At 36.9% G+C, this 23,844-nt stretch overlaps 1 protein-coding gene across 3 annotated transcripts in view; it reads left to right on the plus strand.

Annotated features, from left to right (window-relative positions):
- Window positions 1-23,844, plus strand: part of SIPA1L1 (signal induced proliferation associated 1 like 1) — a 165,900-nt gene that overhangs the window by 126,195 nt on the left and 15,861 nt on the right. For all 3 annotated transcript variants that reach the window (XM_026708992.2, XM_087921731.1, XM_087921730.1), the window contains 6 exons: window positions 607-881; window positions 3,152-3,433; window positions 15,398-15,547; window positions 17,155-17,273; window positions 19,409-19,527; window positions 20,770-21,215. In XM_026708992.2, coding sequence (XP_026564777.1) covers window positions 607-881; window positions 3,152-3,433; window positions 15,398-15,547; window positions 17,155-17,273; window positions 19,409-19,527; window positions 20,770-21,215 — 1,391 coding nt within the window. The remainder of the gene's footprint in view (window positions 1-606; window positions 882-3,151; window positions 3,434-15,397; window positions 15,548-17,154; window positions 17,274-19,408; window positions 19,528-20,769; window positions 21,216-23,844) is intronic.

A 23,844-nucleotide genomic window follows, 5' to 3' on the forward strand; every position in this document is an offset into this window, starting at 1 on the left:
CACCTACTTTTTAACGTCTGGATAGTGTATTTATTATATGAATATTTACACTTTAGCTGCATAAATGTTATTTGTGAAATCAAAACAGTATTTTCCATGCTGTGAGAAAAGACTTAACGGTAATATTTCCAGCATTCAAAAATATTATCTTTTAGGAACAGGACTTAACATAGTAAAGCAAAGAGTTCCATAACCAAGAGTTTACTGAATTATAAAAAGTGTCAAGTCAATAAAAGATTTAATAATTAAATGACTTTTGTCAATTTGTAAATGAATACTAGTCTACACATCCTCTATTACTGTAGGTATTGTTTCATACATTTAACGTTTTTGTAGCATTCATAATTTTCAGCGAGGACTGGAATATAGCTAGTCATTTTTACAAGATGAAGCTAAGCTGACGATTATTCCTCAGTAGTAATCCAGCTATCTTCTTCAGAGGTATATACTATAATTGCTGTATGAATAAGGAATGTCAATATCTACCTTGCTTCATGCTCTGTTTTAAAGATCAAGCCTATTTATTTGTGTCTCCTACTGAATTACGTGTTCATTGTACTAAACTGTTCTCATTACACCTCCACTTCTCTGTCTTCCAATTCTCAGCTCGTGACCAAGGGATGTGAGTCAGTGGAGATGACTTTACGACGGAATGGATTGGGTCAGCTTGGCTTCCATGTGAATTATGAAGGAATCGTGGCAGATGTTGAACCATATGGCTATGCTTGGCAAGCAGGATTACGGCAAGGCAGCAGATTAGTGGAAATTTGCACTGTGGCTGTCGCTACTCTAAGCCACGAGCAAATGATTGATCTCCTGAGAACTTCAGTTACTGTGAAGGTTGTCATTATCCCACCTCATGAAGATTGTACTCCACGAAGGTATTTGGCAACCAATGAATTAATTAATATCTATCACTGATTAAAAGAGAAGCAGCTTGAAGTAGTAATTAAAGAATCAGGCTAGAAACCAGATGACTGTAAATCCTAGTCCCAGGTGACCTTCAGCTAATCACTCTCAGCTCTAGGAAACAGGCATGTGTCTGTTATCTATTATTATGTGTCTATTATCTATATGTCTGTTTTCTTGGTCTGTGTATCCTATCTAGAGGTATGACCTTTTGGAAGTTATGACAGGTGCTATAAAGCCCATATGAAGCACTTCCAGTCATCATAAAAGTCTCTCCCCCCCCCATCAGTTACATGATCAAAGTTGGGCAGTTGGCAACCTGTTCATACTTACAATTGGTTGCCACGCACCCCATGACCATGGGATCACGATTTGTAATTTCTTTTGATTTCCCCAGAAAATCAATGGGTAAACTGGCTGGGAATATTACAAGCTGCTACCACCTGCCCATAGTACTCCCTCATGTTGCTGGCTTAAAGAGCTGCCTGCCAAGGAAGACCAAACTCCTTTGACAGGGTAGAGACCCAAGGTTGGAGGCACATTACTGTATCCCATTGAAGGCAGTCCCTTCTGCACATGAAAGGGGGCTGAACCTCTTGGCCAGAGTGGATCTGAGGAGCTGTGCTTTGTTCCTGCCACTCTGCCAAAGGCATTCCCTTCCGTGAATGAATGGGAGCTGATATCCTTCGTCAGGCAGCTCTTTCAATCCCTAGAGCTGAGAAGGAGCCGAAATCCAAGCACATGCGAGGGGAAGGCCCAGATCAGGCTGGAGCAAGTGTCTTTTTGCCCAGGGGATGAAAATCCTGCTTGGATTTTTGGCAGAAAGGATTTTCAGTTCTTGAATGGAGAGGCAGTACAGTAAGTTAAGAGGCATGGTGTCCGTGTGTGTGTGTGTGTGTGTGTCCGTGTGTGTGTGTGTGGTGAGAAGGCCCTGGGAGACCTGGCACAGACCATGCACAAGTGTCTCTCCCTCGGAGGTTGAAAATCCTACTTGGATTTTGGCAGCTTTGCAGCTCCTAAGCCTCCAAAAGTCTCCTCACCCCTATAGAGGTGCCCCATCCTTCTTATCTGGACTCTGTCCATTTAACAATATCGCCCAGTCCGTGATTGCTCAAATAAGTGCAACCAGAAATGCCAGGATTGCGATCACTGAATAAAGTAGTCACATGGGCAGTCATGTGACAATTTGCTTAACAACCATTTCACCCAGCGACTGAGATTCTGGTCCAGTTGTGACTGCATTATCTCCATGTGTCTATGTATCAGCTCTTGATCTCTATGTCTATATATAAGCAGGCAGATAGACATACACATTTACACACCCTTTCAAAAGAGACGATAAAAAGCACAAAAGAAAATTTAAAAAGACCAGAACACATCTCCTCCCAGCAGCCAATGCCCAGATAAACGGGTTAACATGAGACAATCAAGCAGAAAACAATACCTTTATCAAGGAACTACCCAAACGAAAATCAAACCCCCACCAAGACTGGTAGGTCAAGTACTGTGTATAAAAGGGAACTAAGCTGCACAATCACCAGCACTGATGATATTATTTAGACAGGTAATGAAACAACTGCAAATAAGCTAAGAGAACCCCAAGGACTTCACAAATCAAATCTGAGCTACATATATTCTCTTCTGTTGGAGACATTAATATATTTTATTATAGAATTCAGTGTTACAAGGTTAAAGTGTCAGTTTTTTCAATGAATTTTGAATGCTTGGTGTTAATTCTTAATCCAGTTTCTTGAGACTTACTTTTGAATAAAGATTAAAAATTTGTCCCTTCTTCAATAAGCAGAGAAGACATTTCACTTCCTAGAAAACCACTTGATTAAACTGAGAAATTGGAAGTGATAGTAGTTTTTAATGACACCATCTTCCTATGTGCATGTTCACAGGAATGGGGCAAGAGGAGGAATGGTAAAATATACATTGTAACTCAAACTGTGTCCCTTTTGCACATGCACTATGATATTGTGTGCAAGGGATAAGGCTTGCATTGTGATGACCAACATATATTTTGTCATGTTGAAAAAAACATGGTTTGCTGCAGACATACCAAAAATACAAGCTACAAGTATTATACTCGAAGCTAACTTGCAGCAGTCGATGAGTTTCATACAGTAAATGTTCTTATATTCAAGGTATTCTTGTTGCTGTTTTATAGTGAAACAATGCATTGCACATGTATCTCCCGTATTTCACACTTTGGTTAACTTACTTTTCAATCTTCCAGAAGTTTTTCAGAAATTCATCGCATGCCAGTAATGGAATACAAAATGAATGATGGCGGAGTTCCATACGAGTTCAAATTCCCATTCAGAAATAATAACAAGTGGCAGAGAAATGCTAACAAGGGGCAAGCATCTCATGTTCAGCAAATGCCATCACAGACGCAAAGTCCAATTCCCACTAGAGTTGCCTCAGGGAAAGGTGAAGGAAAAATGCCTCCTCCAGATCGGGCCGCCAACATTCCACGTAGTATTTCTAGTGATGGCCGTCCACTGGAGAGTAGAAGGTATGATTCTAACTTGGGAGTGTTCTTTTGCAGTGCAAGTAACAGAATTTTTAAATCCAAAATACAGGTAGTCCTCAACTTACAACCACAATTGGGACCAGAATTTCCATTGCTATGGTTGTTAAGTGAGTTGCACCCAATTTTATAACTTTTTTTTGACATGTTTACTAAACGGATCACTGGAATTCTCAACTTAATTATGCTGTCATTAAGCAATGGCTTTCCCCCGTTGACTGCGTGTTGGAAGCTGGCTGGGAAGGGGCTCACATAAGACAATGAAGCCTTCATAAATGTATGCTGTTTGCCAAGTGCCTGAATTTTGATAATTGATCATGATAATTCTGCAATGGTACAAAGTACAAGGATTGATTTTGGCTTTTTTTTTAACTTCAGTCACTGAATAAATGGTTTTAAATCAAGGACTAGTTGTATAAAGGGAGTGTTAAATACTGTAGATAATTCTTAAAAGAAAACAGTCACAAAAGCTATATCTTCATTTTTAATCAGACCATTTTTAAAATATATATATATATATTTGGAATCTTTTAAAAAGGCATTAAATTACCTGTGAATAATTATATTTGTATTATTCAAATAATTCTTGTTCTGATTCTGACTTATTCTCAATTACTTTTTGTAGAAAATGTAATTATTAACTTACTGTTTGCCTCTGATATTCCTAAGGCTCCCTCCCACAATCTTCCCTACCCAGGCCCACTATATCTTTAACTTCACATATGGCATGTTCATTTGCCCAATCTCTGACAATAAAACTGGGTTGTCTACTTGAGCACCCATTTTGGATCTTACTAGAGTTCACTTTTTCAATAGAAGAAAGTTTGTAAAATCTGGACTGTGTGTTCTTTCATTTCTTCTGTTCACTATTAGTTTCAACATGTAAAAAAAAGTGAACATGTTTATTCATTCCATATATTTCTAAAATTGCCATAACAACGTAAGTATAATTTGAAACTTGTTAGTATTTCTTAAGTCCTCCAGATGTAAAAAATAAATAAGGGGGAAAGGTCAAGCCAATACAGTGAGTTAGCTTTTATATTTGTTTATGATCATTTAGTATTTGGTGTTCATTTTTCATATGTATTATGAACTGAACCTTTAGAAAGGTTGTCTAAACTTATGAGTATTAAGTCCAATTCTTTAGATACTGAGGAACAGAGTCTATATGATTGGCTGTCATAAGTTCTGTCAAAATTCCGCAAAATTGGGCTCATCATTCTGATGTGACAGATTGCCTCTCTAACTACTATTCTTACTTTTTAAAAGAATAGACCTTAGAGTTGAAAATAATCACTTTTTTTAAAAAAATGGTGTCAAATGATATCACAGCAAATACATTTCATGGTAATTTCTAGTAGATTATAGTTCACTTATTCCTCCATTCTCTGTTTACTTGTTTTTCATGTGTACTAGAAATGTTGGCAGTTTATGGTTAGTTGTAATTTGTTGGTTTTCTGATGTAACTTATGATAACTAAGTGATTAAGTGGGAATGATGTCTGTAACAGTTTTAGCTTTGTACTAGTGGAAAATACTTAAGTTTGCCAAGGTAGGCATTTGTTTTTGTCAGTGCAGTACACTACAGATCTTGGGGAAATAGAGGCTAGTGAGGCATAGAATATGTAATTACAGAATATGTAAGGAGCTGAAAATAAAAACACTGCATATATAGGAAAATTGAAGAATGTACAATCACCAAGAAAGTACCAACAGATGACCAGACTGTAGAGGTACAGATGTTATGTAAATAACAAAGCTCAGAGAGCATCAAGGGCTCCAAAGTAAAAGCTTAAATAAGCTTAGGTTAGGTTATTAAAGGAAAACCCAAATAAAATAAAATTATATCTGCTTTTCCTTGAAGATAGTAAAATATTAGCAGGGGAAAAGAGACATGCCAACACAACTCAGAATTTCAGAATAGAATAGAGCTGGAAGAGACCTTGGAGTTTTTCTAGTCCAACCCTAGACCATTTCAGGGAGGTTAAAAGCCTCCAGTGATGAAGCACCTACAACTTCTGAAGGCAAGCTGTTCTACTAGTTAATTGTCCTCACTGTTTCTCCTTAATTCCTAACCCCCACCCCCACCCCGGCCCCATGATTAGTTTCCATTCATTTTTGCTTGTTTTGGCTCAATAAAAAGCAAATATTCTACCAAAAATCTAAAAAAAGACAAAGGGGAAATCAGAACCTTAAATAAATTGCAGCCAGTGGTGGCTAAAAATCGGCAAATTAAGAGTACATGGGCTCATTGGCTCAGGATCCTTAGCTTCAGTTGTAGACTGCATACCCATCTTCCTATCCTGTGAACCCATATTCCTCCCTTTCTCTACCTTTACTTAATATCTGACAACATCCTTTGCTCCAATTGAAGCATAAGGAATCGTAGAAAAAGAAAGGCTCCAAGAAGATTAGGTAGCAGACCAACACACAGGTTACATGAAGTACAGTGAGTCAGAAGACGAAGGATTCAAGTTTTACCCTATTCACCCAATAAGATTTCTAGATTTATTCTTGACTGAAATCAGGAACAACCAAAATGCTCAGTTCTTGCCAAATTATAGTTCATCCTGAACTGTTTGGCAGAACTTCTGAGCTGTAATTTGGTAGTACTTAAAAGTTTAAGAACTGTTTTGAAGTTTCAATATTTCTTTATAAATGTAATCTAAAACATTTGTTTTCCAGATATGAATCATTTTTCTCAATAATTAAATAAACAAGAATGGTGTTTTGGATTCATTAGTTCATCTTTATCTAGTTTCAGGATCTGTGTAGAGCAGTGGTCCCCAACCTTTTTTGTACCAGGGACCAGTTTCACGCAGAAACACTTTTTCAAGGACCGGCGGGGGGGGGGGACACTTTTTCAAGGAGGGGGAGGAGTCCGAGTTTGGTGGTTTGCTTGCAGACGCTTCATTACCTGACTAGATAACATCTGATGTTGTTACCTAGTCGGGTAATAAAACGTCTGCCAGCAAACCACCAAGTTCAGGGAGGCTCAGGACAAGTCCCTGCAGGATGGCTGAGAAGCCCTGCCTCCCTCAGCCTCAGGTGTCTCCCTCCCTCCCTCAGCCTTATCCCTCAGGTGTCTCCCTCCCTCCCTCAGCCTTATCCCTCAGGTGTCTCCCTCCCTCCCTCAGCCTTATCCCTCAGGTGTCTGCCTCGTTCCTCTCTCAGTCGCTCTCTCGTTCCTCCACCAGCCCAGGAAGAAACTGCTTCAAAGAAGCTGGCAGGGTGGCTTTTCCTGTTGGCGCAGCTCCTCCGAAGCGCCTGTTCACCCCCACCCCACCGCCTGTGGTTCAATTCAGTGCTCCGTTCTATCTGCGTGCCTGCCTTCGTTTCTGGTTGTTTCGGAGCAGCTTTGGCTGAGTAAAAGAGGCGAATAGTTATTATTCTCAGCCAAAGCTACTCCGAAACAACCAGAAACGAAGGCAGGCAGGCAGAACGGAGCACTGGATTGAACCGCGGGTGGCGGGGTGGGGGTGAACGGGCGCTTTGGAGGAGCTGCGCCGACAGGAAAAGCTACCCTGCCGGCTTCTTTGAAGCAGTTTCTTTCTGGGCTGGTGGAGGAGCGAGAGAGCGACTGAGAGAGAAACGAGGCAGGAGGAAACCGAAGCCGCTGAGCCGGAGAGCAGGACAGGCTTTGGTTGCTTCCTCCCTCCCTTTCTTTCATTTGTGTCCTTGATCCCTGATCCCAGCAGCATTCACCGAAGGCGAAGAAAGCCGCCATTTTTATTTTATTTTTATTTTCTTTGCGGCCCGGTACCAAATGATCCACGGACCGGTACCGGTCTGCAGCCTGGTGGTTGGGGACCCCTGGGGTAGAGAACAGATCATTCTTTAAATCATATTTATGCAGAAATAATAATTCAAAAGGGTTCACAAAGTGGGAAAGCACTTTTAAGCATCACTATGTGTTTAGCTTTGAAACAAAACAACATTTTTGCAATAGGGACATCCCATTGCACAGTATTCCATCTGACATCAATACCAGGGAACATTCTACAGGATCAAGAAACTGATCTATAGAATCTTGAAAGTAATGAAGCAAATACCAATAGGCAGTATATATTTGTCAAGAATGAATGTTGCTGAGATTAATCTTATTTCATTTTCTGATCAGGTAACTTCATTAAGAAATCACAGTTTACTGAATGAATGAATGAACAGGAAAAGCAAACAGAAGTTTGGCAGGGGAATAAGCTGAACAGAGGAAAGAGGCAGAAAAGAGAACAAGAATCAAGAAGATGGGAAAACTAATAAATAATTGCCATTGCTAATAACTGCTGCTATTGTGTTGTGTAAAAACATAACACTGCGGATTTGGAAGGATTGTTTAATTCAATTTTCTACCATATTCAGGAAAGGCAGTTACATAAAGCTTGAGAAATGGTGGTCTGGCCTCTTAAAAATTTCAAAGATGGAGAATTTACAACTTCTATAGGTTGACTATTCTGCTGGTATATAGATCTTACTATTTAAAATTGAAGTGTGTGATTGGAGCATTGATTGTTGTTGATGTAGTTGAGGTAGCTTTGGGGACACATAAGACATAGAGACAGGGGTGGGCTGCTGGGGTTTGCAGGGGTTCGGGAGTACCCCTAGCTAAGATTCTGTGCAGTTTGGAGAACCCCCAAATCCCACTCCTGGCTGGCCCCTCCCACCCCTCCCAGAGTTCCCACACAGCCCGTTTTGGATGGAGGTAAGTGCAGGGTACATGCGGAGGCTTGGGGAGGCTTGGGGAGGGTGAAAAATGGGCCTCGCGGAAGTTCAGGAAGGCCTGAAATGGACTCGTTTCCGGCTTCCATAGAGCCTCCAGAGCTCAGAGAGGCTGTTTTCGCCACCCCGGAAGCTCGAGGAAAGACTCTGCAGCCTGGGTAGAGCAAAATGCCCCCCCCTCGCTGTGGTGCAGGGGGGCAACTAGGCCATGCCCACCATGGCCACGCCCACCCAGCAACCAGGCAGAGAACCTGTTGCTAACATTTTTGAAGCCACCCCGCATAGAGAGTTCACTGAATAAACAAACAGGAGTTTGGTAGCAAAGTCCAAGGATCAGTGAGTTCTTTTTCTTTTTTGTTTATCAGAGCAACATAATAGAAGAAAGCTGTTCTTGAAAATTATAAGAGACATGCCATGTTTTTCCTTCTTTCCGATGATGACATAAGCTATTTGTGTAACAGTCAAACTGCCATCCTGGAAAGGAAGGTAATGGATATAAAGGCAAAAATGCCCATCAAACTTATCAAGAAAGATGAGAGTTACTTGAATTAGAAACAGGAAGTGTTTTTGGACATAAAGTGGGATCAAAGAACCTTCAAAAGATAAGAAAAGTTCATGTGGAGGAATGTGTGAGAAAGGAATGTGTGAAGAAGAGCTTTTATAATGGTTGTGATCTTTGCTAAATCATGAAACTGGATCGAGTGTCAGAGGATCGGAGAAAAGGCAAAGTTATTCTTATATTCAGAAAGGGTGATAAAGATGATCCAGAGAACTGCAGACCAATTAGCTTAACGTCAATAACAAGCCAAATTTTAGAATGCTTTATTAAGCAGTTTGTGAGCTTTTCCAAAACAATGCATTGCTTTGCAGGAGCAGCATGGGTCTAATCAAGAATAATTCCTGCCAAATCAACATGATATTTCTTTAATAGAATGATAGTTTAGTTGACCAGAGAAATGTGGTAGATAAAGGGCACCTTGATTTTAAAATATTAGTTAGCATTCCCCCCTACATCACTGCAAGATTTTAGCAAAGAAGATGGCAAAATGTGAACTAAATTATGCTACCATTAGATGGATAGAGGCGGTTAAACAATAATATGTAATCCATGCACATCTGTGGCTCCATGTCAAAATAGGAGAAAGTATTAGTGTCAACATTTTTTTTTAATATTTGTAGATTACACAAAAATGGAGGATATTATCAAATTTCAGGAGGATGTTAAGCTGTAACAGTAAGTGTAAATCAGCAAGATGAATTTCAACAAGGACAGATGCAGAGCCCTACACTCAAATAGATATAAAAATTCAAAACTATGAATATAGACTATAGGGATGGTGAGGAACTGTAATGGCAGCAATATGCAGAAAAGGGATCAGGATGTTTTGGTAGATCACAAACTGCAAATCTGCAAGAAAAAGGTCAAAAGGGCCCTATCTGAGACTTCTCAGAAAACAACAACGGAATGAGAAACTGCTAGTGACCTTCTGCCACTGCACCATAGAGAGCATTTTACATATTGTACCTCTGTATGGTTTGCCAATTGCAGTGGTAGATAGGAAAGCATTCCAGAGGGTTAATGTCATTGCCCAGAAGATCATAGATTGCCCTCTCCACTCTTTGGAAGAGCTTTATAGCTTCCCGCTGCCATAAGAAAGTTCAAAACATTCTCAAAGATCCATCTCATCCTGGGAACCCTTTTTTTGAACTATTACCATCTGGCAGATGGTACAGAATAATAAAAACAAGGACAAATAGGCTGAAAAACAGCTTCTATTCCAAGGCAGTAGCTCTTTTGAATTCTGCTGTATAGTGCAGTGTTGGTGTGGTGTCGGGGGTTTCCGGTTCAATGTGTGAAGGGTAAAGAATATGTGTTTGTGTTTATTTTCATGGTCATGGTCACGATGTGCACTGAAGATGGTGTTTGATTTCGTTGTACGAGGTGCAATGACAATAAAGTAAACTAACTAACTAAAAAACAAATCATCTGCATTAGGAGATGGTGAATTCTCTTGTTGTAAATGTTGAGTGGGATGGCCAACTTTTGAGGATGCTATGATAGCCATTTCCTGCAGCTACATGGATTCCAACCCCTTACATTCTGTAATTATTTATGTCTTGTTATCCTATACAAGTAAAACATGACCCTTTAACTTCCAGCTAAACTTGCCATAAAAGCACTACATTCATAGTCTACCCCTTTGGAAATATTGCTTGATACGTCGTTAACTCACTTCTGTTCATAATGTTATCCAGCTAATTTTGTAATTTAATTCAAGAACCATGGAGATTGTGGGGAAATCAGCAATATTATACTGTGGAGGCAAAGGCAGAGAACAAAAGCATTCTGCCAGCCCAGAAGCAACAACAGATGTAAACATTTTAAGAAATCCAAGCAGAGGATTTGCAATAAATATATAAAACCTCAACATGAATTTCAGAATATTTTTTATATAAGTATATTTGTCCTACTTTTAAAAACTTTTTTAAAAATGCAAAAGCCCAGAGCCTGGTTTCACTTAATATATAGACCCCAAGCTAGAAAAAATTATCTAAACTGGCTCGTTTCCAATTATTGAATCTCACAACTGGTGAAATTGTAACCTTGCCTCAACACACAGTCAAAAATTATTCTTTCACAGATAATATTGCAAGGAAAATACTTGGGACTAAATCTCCAGTGACTTATCCATGGTTTAAGTACCAATTTGAACAAAATTACCTGGTACCTAACTTCGGGAGATGCCAGTTGTATGCACTCTAAATTTACTTGTTGTGCTTAAGGTAGCATTTAAACATTTTTTTAAATTGTTATCCTATCTGTATTAGCTAATTTAATAGGGGCTATTTGCTTACTGGAATCACCCAGTGTTATTGTGTCAGGGTTAACTTCTATATTAGTATTGCCACAAAAATTTTTAAGAGAATTTGCCAAAAGAAAATAAAATGAACCATTTTAAATAACTTTAATTTTAACAGGGTTTTGTTGCTTTGATTATTTTTACAATTTTTTGAATTCTGATACGTTATACCATTTTGGTCATAAGGATTACATACCAAAGGCAATTCTAACCCTATTTTAGTCAAACAGTATCTGCCATAAAACCTTTATATACACTTATATCACTAATGCTATTTTTGATTTAAACAAATAGCATTAGTGATATAATTTATCATGGAGCTGATTAAGAAAGGGACAAGTTTGTATGAAGGTGAACTTGAATACAACTTTTAGAAGGCACCTATAGGTTGGCCCCAACTTTTTGGATAGCAAGGACCAGTTTCGCTGAATACAATTTTTCCATGAGGTGAGGGTGGTTTTGGTTTCAATAGCTCGCCTGCTTACCTCCAGCTGTGCGGTCCAGTTTCTAACAGGCCACAGACCGCTATCAGTCCATGGCCCAGGGTTGGAGACCCTGGTAAGTATATGGGTTGGTTGTAAGTTTTTACAGTAACACTATAAAGCTATAAAATACTTTCTTATACTATAAAGCATTATATTTTCTAATTCCTTTAAACACTGTTGCAATCATGTATCCACCATAGTTTGGTTGTTATAGGTGCAGGAGACAATTTTTGTTGATATATACAGTATCCACAGTAATTGGCTGGGGTAGGTATCACTGTTGCTATTATTGGTGCCAGATGGTTAGGCAAATTCTGCTATTGATCTGGTTTTATAATTGGGATGCGTTGCTTATCCTGGCTATCATGGATTATTTTTCATAGGTGTTGGTTTTAATCTTTGTCCCTGCAGATGAGCCACTATTGAGCAGGGTGGGAATAGAAAATATGTTAAATAAATAATTTATAATTTACTGAATTTCTATTTGCATTTTCTATCTGTGATCATCCTTGATGTGTACTCTCCAGTGTTGCTCCTTCCTACTACAAATCTCTCTCTCTCTCTCTCACATACACACACACACACACCCTCTCTACCTCCATCTACCTATCTGGTATTTTTATGCTGGTATGGAAAATGATATTTCTTATATTTATATTTTAATGTGCATGAAAATTTCTTAGGGATTAAGGATCCTGAAGGATTTCTTAGATAAGGAGATACTTAATATTAAAAGCATGATACTATATAGACCGAGGATATGGAGTAAATTTTCAGTTAACAGGAGAAAGTAGGGGAGGGAATCACAAAATGCCAGTAATGAATATGAGAAATACCACGATTTATTTCAGCACCTACTGAAATATTATCACTCATGTTGCGCATTCCTTGAATGATTTGTAATCTGTTGTTTTCCTACCACGAGCTTTTTAAATAAATGTGACAACCCTAAAACAGGCTCGAGGCTCATGATTTAATCAGGGCAACTGCCGGAATCCTGACAAAATGTTTTATATAGTGTAATTTCTTTTTATCATTATATAGTAATCTTTGTATTACCTGTAGTAGATGGTACAGAAATATATTTAATAATATGAGAATGATTGTATGATCATGTGCCATCATGTCTGTGTCAACACCTAGAACCATATAGATACATTTTTCCCATGAGGATTCTATCCCCAACCAAAATTATACAAAATTATTATTACTCTGTTAGTCTGCATGTACACCAAGAGCTTCTGCACCAGAGACATATTCCTTGTGTGTCTAATCATACTTGGCCAAATAAAATGTTCTGTTCTGTTCTACTTTCTCCTTCAAGTCTGTCAAAGATGTACCTTTCATCACTGTAGCTGAATCCATCCACCTTGCAACTAGTTGGCTGCCTGTTTCTCTTTCATTCTACTTTTCCCAGAACTATGAACTTCTCCAGAAAGCTAGGTGTTTGCATATCACGTTTCCAGGATGTAATTTCGCATGGTCATTTGAGTCTTGAGTACGAATTCTGGATTGATTTGTTTGAGATACATTTGTTTATATTCCTGCTACCCATAGTATTCTCAGGAGTCTTCCCCAATACCAAAGTTCAAAAGGATCCAAACTCTTCCTATCCTGCTTCTTCAAAGTTCAACTTTCATTTCCATAGATTATCATGGGGAAAACCATGGCTTGTAGCACTTTGATCTTTTGTGATAATGACATATCACAGAATCCAGGGGTGGGATTCAACCGGTGTTACTACTGGTTTGGTGACTATGTTTTGCGCGCGTGTAAAAAAGCCTTAGGCTGTGCTGCCTGGACAACTGAAAAGCGCTCTGCGCAGGTGTGCACTGTTTGAAAAGCCTCTTTTTTCCTGCTTTTTCAACCTAGCTGTGCCATGCAAGCAGCTGAGATTGAAAAAGCAGAAAATAAAGGACAGGTAAGAGCCTGGGTGGGCAGGTGGGCCAAAGAGCGGCAAACACAGAACTAGTTCAGTGTCCGCTGCTCTTCAGAGCTACCGGTTCTTTAGAACTAGGTAGAACCGGTAGCATCCCATCCCTGACAGAATCTGAATATCTTTTCCAATACACATTTGTTGTTCTAACAAGTGCTACTCTAGTATATTACCTGACTGCTGGCTCTTTGATTGTCGAGAGTCAATTCTAAAAGGCAGAGGTACCTATCACTTCACTATCATCATAGCCAGTTAATGTTGTCATTAGTTTGATCTTCATATTTAATCTAGTTACATTTTTTTCACTGCTCCTTTATTTTCATTAGAACTTACAGCTCATTTGCATTTTCAGCTATCAGAACAGTATCATCAGAAAAGCACAGGTTATTGCTGTTTCTTCCTCCAGTATTAAAACCACATTCATTATCTTCTAATCTAGCTTCCCTCAGCACTTTTTCAATATATAGTTTGAATAAACAATGGGAAGAATGTGCAGCCTTGCCTCACTTTTTTTTACTGATCAGAAGATTGTTTCACCGTGTTCTATCCAAATTTTGACTTTCTGACTTGTATATAAGTTTTGCATGAGGACAGTGAGATGTTTTGGGATTCTCATTTTTCTAAGCACGTACTGAAACTTGATATGATCAACACAATCAAAGGCCTTCCTATAATCCATGAACCACATATCTGATATTCTTTGGCTTTTTCAGTTACTTAGGGGAACATCAGAAATAAGATCTCATATTCCAGGGCCTTTTCTAAAATCAGCTTCAACATCTGGCATGTTGCTTTCTGTGTTGGACAATTGTAGGCATTATTTTCCTAGCTTATGAAATAATATACTGTACCCAAAGACCAGAAACTCTGCCCTTGTGGTGAAGGGAAATTGACATTTGGGTAATGTATTACTCTGCTGCCTCTTTCATGGAGCTCTCCAAAATGTACATCCACTTTCCTGGTTTGAGTTAAAATATTCACAGATTTTCAACCATATAAAATTAGGAATGTGTGCTGCATTTTTTTCTGGATATTTACTGAATGAGGAGAAAGATGGTTTGTATTATAGATGTAGCCATAGATTTTGCTTGCTTGTCAGACTTTTTCAGTGTTGGCAAAATTTTCAAGGTGTTTTTTTGTTGTTGTTTATTTCTTTGCTTGCTTTATTTTGCTTTGCTTTTATAAAAAAAAATGTGCAAATCAAAAATAGAAGTGGGGTTCTTTTTAGGGGGTGATAGTTCAGGAATGCTCAGAGTATGAAGTCTATTGATCATGCTGTATTGCATGCATTTTTAACAAATGTTTTAACATATTAGTTTGCCAAATATGAATGGATACAATGGCTAAGGCACAAGGATAGAAACCAAGAGACTATAAATTTTAGTCGTGCCTTAAGCATAAATCTGGCTGGGTGTCTTTGGGATAGTTATCATCAGCCCAATTCTTCTCACAGGGTGGTTGTTTTGGGGATAAGAGGAGGAAGGAATAATAGGTATGTTCACTGCCTTGAGTTGTTTATAAAAATGTAAAGATCAGATATAAAATGAATAAATAATCTAGTAACTAGTAAGACATTTTTAGCTTTATAATAAAGTACACTTTAAAATGCCAATATTGTATGTCCTTTTATGAAATAGCTCAATTAAAACACATTTTAAAAAACTGTTATAAATCCTTTGTTTATTCGAAACCTGGTTAAAACGGGCTCTGTTTTCATATTCTTGCATTTCAGCAAGTTTATTTCTACAACCCTTGGAAGCATTTTTCCTCTGTGTCCCTGTAGCCTGTCATAGGCAGTAGATTTATAAAAGAAAGTGGATACTATTCTACAGCTGGTTTTACTTTTTGTTGTTGTGATGAATTGATGCTGCTGATGTGGCAGTTCGCATAAAATGTTATCTTTTTGATGATCTTTTAATAATGCAGAATTTGGAATTGTTTGTATTGAACAGATTATCTCCTGGTTCTGATGTCTATGTCACAGTGTCCTCCATTGCCTTAGCAAGATCACAGCAGTGTCGTAATTCTCCAAGCAATTTATCATCCTCAAGTGAAACTGGCTCTGGTGGAGGGACATACAGGCAAAAATCTATGCCTGAAGGGTAGGCCTCATATGTGTTTATTGCTTTATGCTTAGGTCTTATTCTTTTAATTTGCGCTTTGGTTGTTTTTGCTAGAGAATCTGAAAAGGAAAAAAATAAGGATACTTGGTCCTATAGCAAGGGCTCCTAAGGTCATGGCTTCCTCAAACATAAAAAATAGGTAAAATTAAAGCCTAGTATTCTGGTGTCTTGATTTAATAGTTTCTTATATTGTTGCATCTGAGGTAGCATCTTGAAAAACTATGATATCAGTTCTTGGCTGAAAAGTTAAATAAAACATCCCACATTAAAACTTTACTTAAGAATGTTTGTCTGCTTGTGCTGAATGTGTTCCCACTGACACAGAAAAAGATACGTTCAGGACAATCATATCTGCGTTTAATTGCCCAAATCCCAACTTGTCTATTTATTTTGCTATAACTTAATCATTCATCTTCTTGTCATCTCCCTCTTCAGATATTGCAGATGTAACTGGCAGTGTTACATATCTTCATTCTTGGCATCTGTCATACTCTTGATTAATCTCAAAGACTGTAACTGAATATAAGAAGCCAGTTTAAATCAAAAGCAGTTGTTCCCGTATTGTGTTACTGGGCAGATTAGAAGTATAGTGGGTAACAAAATTGTTTTATTAATTATGAATGGTAACCTCTTAACAAAAATAGGAAAGCGAGCATATAGTACAACTTTTGTGACTGGTAAAAAAAAGTCATAATGTTCTTCAGTTATGCAGTTAAATAAAGAAGCAATAGGTTTCTCACAACCTGCCAGCATCAAAATTTTATTGTACAAGTATATGGTATCCTTGTACTTGAATATTGTATTCAGTGTCTTTAAAAATTTGTTATCCTTTAAAAGGCCAACAAAAATAATTAAGAATCTGAAATAATTTCTTCATAAAAAAGGTTATAATCCTGGAGCTTTCTGATTACGAGAAATGGTTAGTGCAACAAGGACAAGATAGCATTGTGTGGAAGAAGTGTTTTCCCTCTCACAATATTAGAGTCTAAAGCTAAGTAATAATAAAATAAGAAATAAGATAACAGAGACACTACCTCCCCTCCCCCAAACCCTCTTCATTGCATAACAATTCAATTTAGGAATTTACAGTATGTTTTTATGGAGGGACAAATTGAGGATAAGATTGAATAGCTACTAGTCATAATAGTTGCATGTTGCCTCCAGATCCAAGATACTTTTATCTGGAATAATGGTTGTTGTTACTGAATGGTGTGAAGGGCCTATGACTCTCATGATCATTGCTGAGTCTAGTCACATTTTTATTTTCCTAAGTCTGTTCAGGTAACCAAGATACGCCATTGATGACATCTTGTTTAATCCCTATCATCTTGACCAACAAATTCTTTACTGTCAGCTTTGTCTTTAGTCTACTTCTCTGTTAACTAACTTTTGTCCTCTGTCTAATAGCTAGTAACTGTTGCTGAGCTATGAACCTTAGGGTGGTATATAATTTTGTCAAATCAATGATATAATTGACTGTAACCATTTTGGAATGGTTGAACTAATCGTAATCTAATACTTACAAAACATCTTTGAATGATATTTCTCATGTGCAGAATGGAATAATTGATATTCCTTTTACACAGATTTGGAATGAGTAGAAGATCTCCTGCCTCCATTGATAGGCAGAACACAGATACCAGCGGCAGTGGCAAATCTACCCCAAGTTGGCAGAGAAGTGAGGATAGTATTGTTGATCAGATGGGTGAGTATTTGTTTCTTGCATATATTCTATTTCTTGTGCCCCAAGGTGACATTGGCAACCCATTCCTATGCAATAAACATTTATCTTTTTTGTTTTTATTAATCAGAATAAATTATCGTAACATGTATGCAACATTGGATGGCACTTATTTATTCGAAATAAAATGTCTGTGGGGAATAGATACATTATAATAGCCCAGTCCCTGGAGTGCTTTCACAGAAAGTTGTACTACAGACATACTTGGGTTTACTTGTTTTAGCTGTGCACCTTGTCCCAAATATAGCATCTGGTTCATCAGCTTATTTTAATTTGCATTGTGCTCCTTCCTGACAGAAAGGGTTATTCAGATAAATGTTTTTGATATGCTGATGATAATGTAGAAACATAAAAATGCAGTGAAATCTATATTTAGTCAAGATATTTTCTCCCACTAATGAGTATGTCATTAGTTAAGATTTTAACTGAAAAATGTTCTCAGCCATGCAAATCCACAGCATTCAACTGATATTTATTGTTGAGTCTTTGTGTGGAGTTTTCAGCATCCAGGCCTGGTTCTATAGATGCTGTGCTTGAATTTATTACATTAGATACCACTAAGATTTTTGAAATGATAGCAATTTAATATCCTTCTATTACATCGGTAGTGCATTGTGACAGATTTTAGCAAAAAAGCCAACTAAGCCAAGCTAAGAGCATGGCTCTTTGGTAGGCTGTATAATGGAAGTAGAACAATACTTCTAGAAGAGTTGTATCATCACTTAGTCTTCATTGTTGGGGGCAACATGCTGATTCTGTAAACTGTTTTGAATAAAAAAACACCAAAGAAGTTTGGAAACAGATTTGCAGAGTAGAAATTGGCACAGGTCAAGCTCAGTTTCTCCAAGTACTTGGAAGACCAAATGATGGGAAAAGAAACATTCTGATACTATTTTACCTTGAAAAGCAAACAATTTATATAATGTTACATTGAAAAGCAAAAAGAGATTACAGTATAGTTTTCTCAGGTAAAGGGAAACATTTGTCCTGTCCTGTCCTGTCCTGTTTGACAACAATCTTGAAAGTAATCCATTGTCCTGGACAAGCTGAGTGATAGAAAATGACATAATGAAAGAAACTGAAACTGCTCTAATTATGTTTATGCTTATAGATAGCTACTATGTTCATGAGGAGGATTAAGTGCATAGTGAAATATTTAGTTATCACTTAGGGGCTGGGAAGAATTTTAAAAATAAAATTAAATATTAAGTTTCAAAATGTATACTTTCCTGTATTCATATTAAATCCATCTAGTGATTCCTCATCTTTCTCCCAGATCTGTTTAGTAAAAAAAAAAAAAAAAAACCAGTGATTATATATATAGTTTCCATTTGGAGAAACTATTTCAGTCACATCTGCTTTTTCATTTTTTATTGTGGTGATGGTAAAATGTGTGATTTTTTTCAGAATAATTTTGCAGTTCATATATGTTGTAGTTTTCAACATTAACTACCATAAAGTTCTGTGATAAAAAGTACAGCAACATTCAAATAGTTTTAATTAAAAAGTAAAGAAGGTAAGCAATTTGGTGAAAAAAGAACTAGTACAATATTACCTAGCAGCCTCTCTTAGAAGAGGGTTTTGTTGTTGTTTTGTTTTGCTGTTGTTTTAAGACAAGTACCATTTTACACAAACCTAAATAACTGTATTCTTATAATTGTGAGTTATATTCATCTGACAATCTTGTTAACAGAAGCTTATTTTATGGAATAGTAGATTCAGACAAGAATCCATTTGGAGCAACTTTCCTCGCCCCTTTTCATTTCTTATTCTGCCCCCTTCTATTAAAATGCATAGAGTGGAAAGTAAAAAGCTTGCAAAAAATAATTGTTGAAAATCCCTTCCCTTGCTGTTCCATTAAAACAAGTTTCTGCTAGGGACAAATGATCCACGAGTTGGAAAACACCAAACAGATACAGCCTGGTAATAGCAAAGATTTTATTGTTCAGCTTTAAGTCAGCAATGATCGAAAACAGATGTTGTGTTCTGCTTCTGGTTCTTATAGACTGGCAACAGTTTCCCATTTTTTAAAAAATGCCAGGCAATAGATTTTGTAAGTCTCCTGAATGAAAACACTATTACTGTATGCTATATTACAGAAGCAACATGCCATCTGCCTGCAATGTCCAAAATGCTGCCATCCTTCAGAGAAAGTCCAACAGGAAGGTTGATGAGGCAGGATCCAGTAGTTCACCTATCTCCAAATAAGCAGGGTCATGTAAGCTCCGTTTTTATTCACGTTGTCTTAATTAAAGTTATTGAAAGATAAAAGTGTCTCTTAAAAATTTGTACTTTCCTCAAATTATGGTTGCTTGTCAGAATACAAATATGCAACCAATTTGTAATAATCTCATTATTACACATTTGAGTCTAAGATGCATTAATGAAAATATTTCCCTGCCAACTCAGACAGAGTTTTGCTTCAAACAGTAACATGATATGCACTATGATCTACAAATCATCTTTTCAGAAAAAAATATTTTTTTAGGATCTATCAACATTTTTACAGGGAAATGACTCTTATGTCAATCTTTAGTTCTTTATTAATATAACTAATCCTTGCTGAAGGACCCTAATTGGGACTGGTAATGCCTTTGCTATGCAAAACAATTGTTAAGTGAAACATCATGTAACTACTCCGCTTAGCGATCATAATTCAGCAAACACTATGGCAAGAAGGCTGCTTAGAGTTATAATATTACAACTCCTTAAGCTGTGGGGAGGCAGTTTGAAATCTGTGCAGATTTTTAAGAATTCAGAGAAGCTTCTCGATTTATAGGTTTCCTATAAGAAATGATACCATCACTTAATTTGAGATTACAGGTAGTCCTCAATTTACGGCCAAATTTGAGCCCAAAATTTCTGTTGCTAAGTAAGACAATTATTAAGTGATTTTTTTCCGCCCATTTTAGGATCTTTCTCATTATAGTTATTAGATGAATCACTGTTGTTGTTAAATTAGTAATCCCATTGTTAAGTAAATCTGGCTTCCCGTTGATTTTGCTTGTAAGAAAGTTGTGGAAGGTGATCATATGACCCCAGGACACTGCAATTGTCACAAGTATGGCTAGTTGCCAAGTGCCTGAATTTTGATCACATGGCCATGGGGATGCCACAATGGTCGTATGTGTCAAAAACAATCATACGTCACTTTTTCCAGTGTCGTTATAACTTCAACTGGTCACTGAATGAACTGTTGTAAGTTGAGGACTTTGCATGGTGATAAATTTAAATTAAGCACCTTAGAGATCTTTCGTACTAGTCTTTTAAGGGATGTTATAGGTTGATACTTCTCTAGTGGTATGCAGAAAGGAACTTTTCTCATTTTATGTTTGTAGACCATTGTGTATATTTTTTCCCTTACTATATCATTTCAATAATGAGCTGTTCATCCCATTTTATATTATTTCATTCCAAAATGTCGAATTTAATTCAGAATCTTGTGTGTGTCTATGTATAGTCTGACAGCCACTACTCCAGCCACTCAAGCAGTAATACGCTATCTAGCAACGCTTCCAGTGTTCATAGTGATGAGAAATGGTATGACAGTGGAGATAGGACTGAATCAGAGCTGAATAGTTACAACTACCTTCAAGGCACTTCTGCTGATAGTGGCATCGATACCACTTCATACGGTCCCAGCCATAGTAGTTCAACCTCTCTGGGCAACTCGGCAACATCTCCCCGATCAGGACTTATAAAAGAAAAAGTGGCATCACTTTGGCACAGTTCCAGTGAAATGGTCTCCATTGCAGATCGGACTTTAGAGAAAGACAGCCACATGATGGACAGAAAAACAGAATCTTCATTGAGCTTGGACATCCATACCAAAAGTCAACCAGCCTCCAATCCTTTAACAAGAGAAAACAGTGCTTTTAGCCTGAGTGATGCTGGTTCCCATTCAAGGTAATCTTTTTTAAAACTATGTATCTGAAGGCTCTTTCTAGATATTTCTAGCAGCTTTTAGAAAATAACAGTACACATTTCTTAGCAGCTTGAGCAGTCTGAAGAAGAGATACTGTGCAGAGAGTTTGAAAATGCTGGTATGTTTGCCCTTTCTTTTAGTGGATGGAAAATCACTCCATCTATCATAGTTCTTAAAAGAGAAGTGTCTACATCATTAGATGAAATTTATATATTCTGTTTTTGGAATGGCTGGCTATAATAAATCTGTATAATAATATTAATACATGCACATACTAAATATATTTATGTGGTAACATTGTATAGTAATATATCTTCCATTGGAGTGTAAATTTTATGGATGGATTTTGGTATTAATATGGAAGTATTTTTAATCTTCCAATCTAGGCTACATTTCTGGCAGTTTTGGTGGCCTTCGACCTAAGGGGAAGTGCTTAGTTTTCTGAGACCAATTAGATGCTACATTATTACTATTTAATAATAATGTTAATAATTGGTATATTAAACAACAGGCAATCACAATTTATTTTTCAGATTACTTGTGAAATATTGATAGGCTATCTAGGAACTCCTATAGAAAATGATTGAACAGAATGGCTGAACATGCAGGAATTCACATACAGAACTTGAGATTGTAGAAGACATTAGGAACAGTTAGTGTGCACACTAACTGACAGCACATAATGTCATGAATAAAGACTCTCCCGAGTCTAAACTATTCTCAATCAATTGTGTTGCTGATTTAAAAATAAAATTAATTAATATCAGATTAAAGCTTTTCCAGAACACTTTAGAATAAAAGGCATCCTGATCCCGTTGGTCTTGGTAAAAGAAATGAGCCCTTTGGGGTTTGGGGGATCACTTTTACAAAGTGGAAAGAACTGGTAATGTTCATTGTATACCAAACTGCAAGTAGTCTCAATGTCAAATTTGGTTTATGGCTAGCTCCTTTAAAACTTCGTAGCTGTGAAACTGTGATGACGTTGCAAATACTTTGTTTGCTACATTTAGCTGGACTTTGCTTCTCAAATTCTTGTGACAAAGTTACAATTTCTGACTTTGCAACTTTTCCTAATATTTGGAGAACTTTGCTAATGCAGTTTGTCATTCATTTTATGTTAAAATCAGTATTTTAAAAGAGTGCATATGCTGATCACTGCAATGAATGATGATTTTACATTATAAAATGTACTAGCTGCACAACATTTCCAAACCTTATTCTATCCCACCATTACATTTAAATAAGATATTCAGTAAGTAATAGGCATGTCAGCTGTCAAAATTGTCTCAACTGGGTCAGCCTGAAAGTTCTAATTTCCTGCTGGACTATAACATTGCCAATTTATCTAGAGTTGTACTGTGTTGGAGCTGGAAGCCAAAATGAATTTATTTATTTGTTTATCAAATAATTGGTTTTAATTGCCTAATTGAAAAGACCCCCATAAGAGTTACATTAAAAATTCAATAATATAATCAAGATATAGAATGTAAAAGTATGCAACTTCATAACAGGGTTCTAATGCATTATGTTCTGCTTGTGCGGTCTCCATGGACCACAGTGTATCCATTGTGGAAACAAAATACTAGATTTGATAATTTCAAAATTCATGACATGAAAATAAGTAATTTATTATGAGTAATGCAGCAATGCTAAGTCATCCACTGATATTTATCTTTAGAAGATATCTGAAACTTGTATGTTAGGTGATATTATGTCTTTTATTGACTCAAACAATGCTGTAGGGACGTAGAAGATGAATTCTTAAACATCATGGCATATTTATACAATTAGTTGAGTCCTGGAATTTATGAATGATTAATACAATTTACTAAACATTAATAGTTTTTTTAAAAATCTTATTATAATTTTTTGACATGTTAGGAGTTTCTTGTCTGTTAAATTCAGTATGTAGAGCTAAACAATATGATAAAATGGGCATAGAAAATCTCTTAGCATTGATCCTTGCTTTGTTTGAACCCTATTGTATTATAAAAAGAAATGAAGAATTTTTATAGATTTTGGAAGAAGCTTCAGTAATTCAACAATTGGACCCAACTGCTTTCTAGAAGTTATCTATTCCAAAGAAAAATGTCTCATCTATTATATCACTGCCAATAAAATAATTAGTGTTTCTCTTAAAATATTGTCTTTTAGCCAAAGAAAGGATGAAATATGTCTTTTTTTATAAAGCATCTACCATAAGTGAAAGTGAGCGACTCTTTTCCCTTCTTGTAATTTTTTCATCTTCCTTCAAAACGTACTTTGGAAAATGGTTTAATTTTGCAAGTTGCACAACAACAACAAACTAGAAAAGCAAGTAGAAAGTTCTATGGCAACGTTAGGACTTCTTCTCGTGAAATTAACATCCTTCTTAAATTATATCCTCATACAGTGATCACAATTGAGACCAGTAACTTAGTTGTTAAATGAAGCAGTTGCTAAGTGAAACTGCAACTGTACTTGTGATTTTTCAACTTTCCTTTGCTTTACAAACCCGTGAAGGTCATAAATCAAAGGACTGGTTGTACAGTTATTTTTTCTTTCTCAATTGTAAATGTGATGAAGAACTATCTGTATCATTCTTTTGCCAACCAACGACACTGTTGTCTG

Source organism: Pseudonaja textilis, chromosome 1 (assembly GCF_049901715.1).
Source record: "Pseudonaja textilis isolate UNSWEBS1 chromosome 1, rPseTex1.2, whole genome shotgun sequence".
In the NCBI taxonomy this organism is placed as follows: domain Eukaryota; kingdom Metazoa; phylum Chordata; class Lepidosauria; order Squamata; family Elapidae; genus Pseudonaja; species Pseudonaja textilis.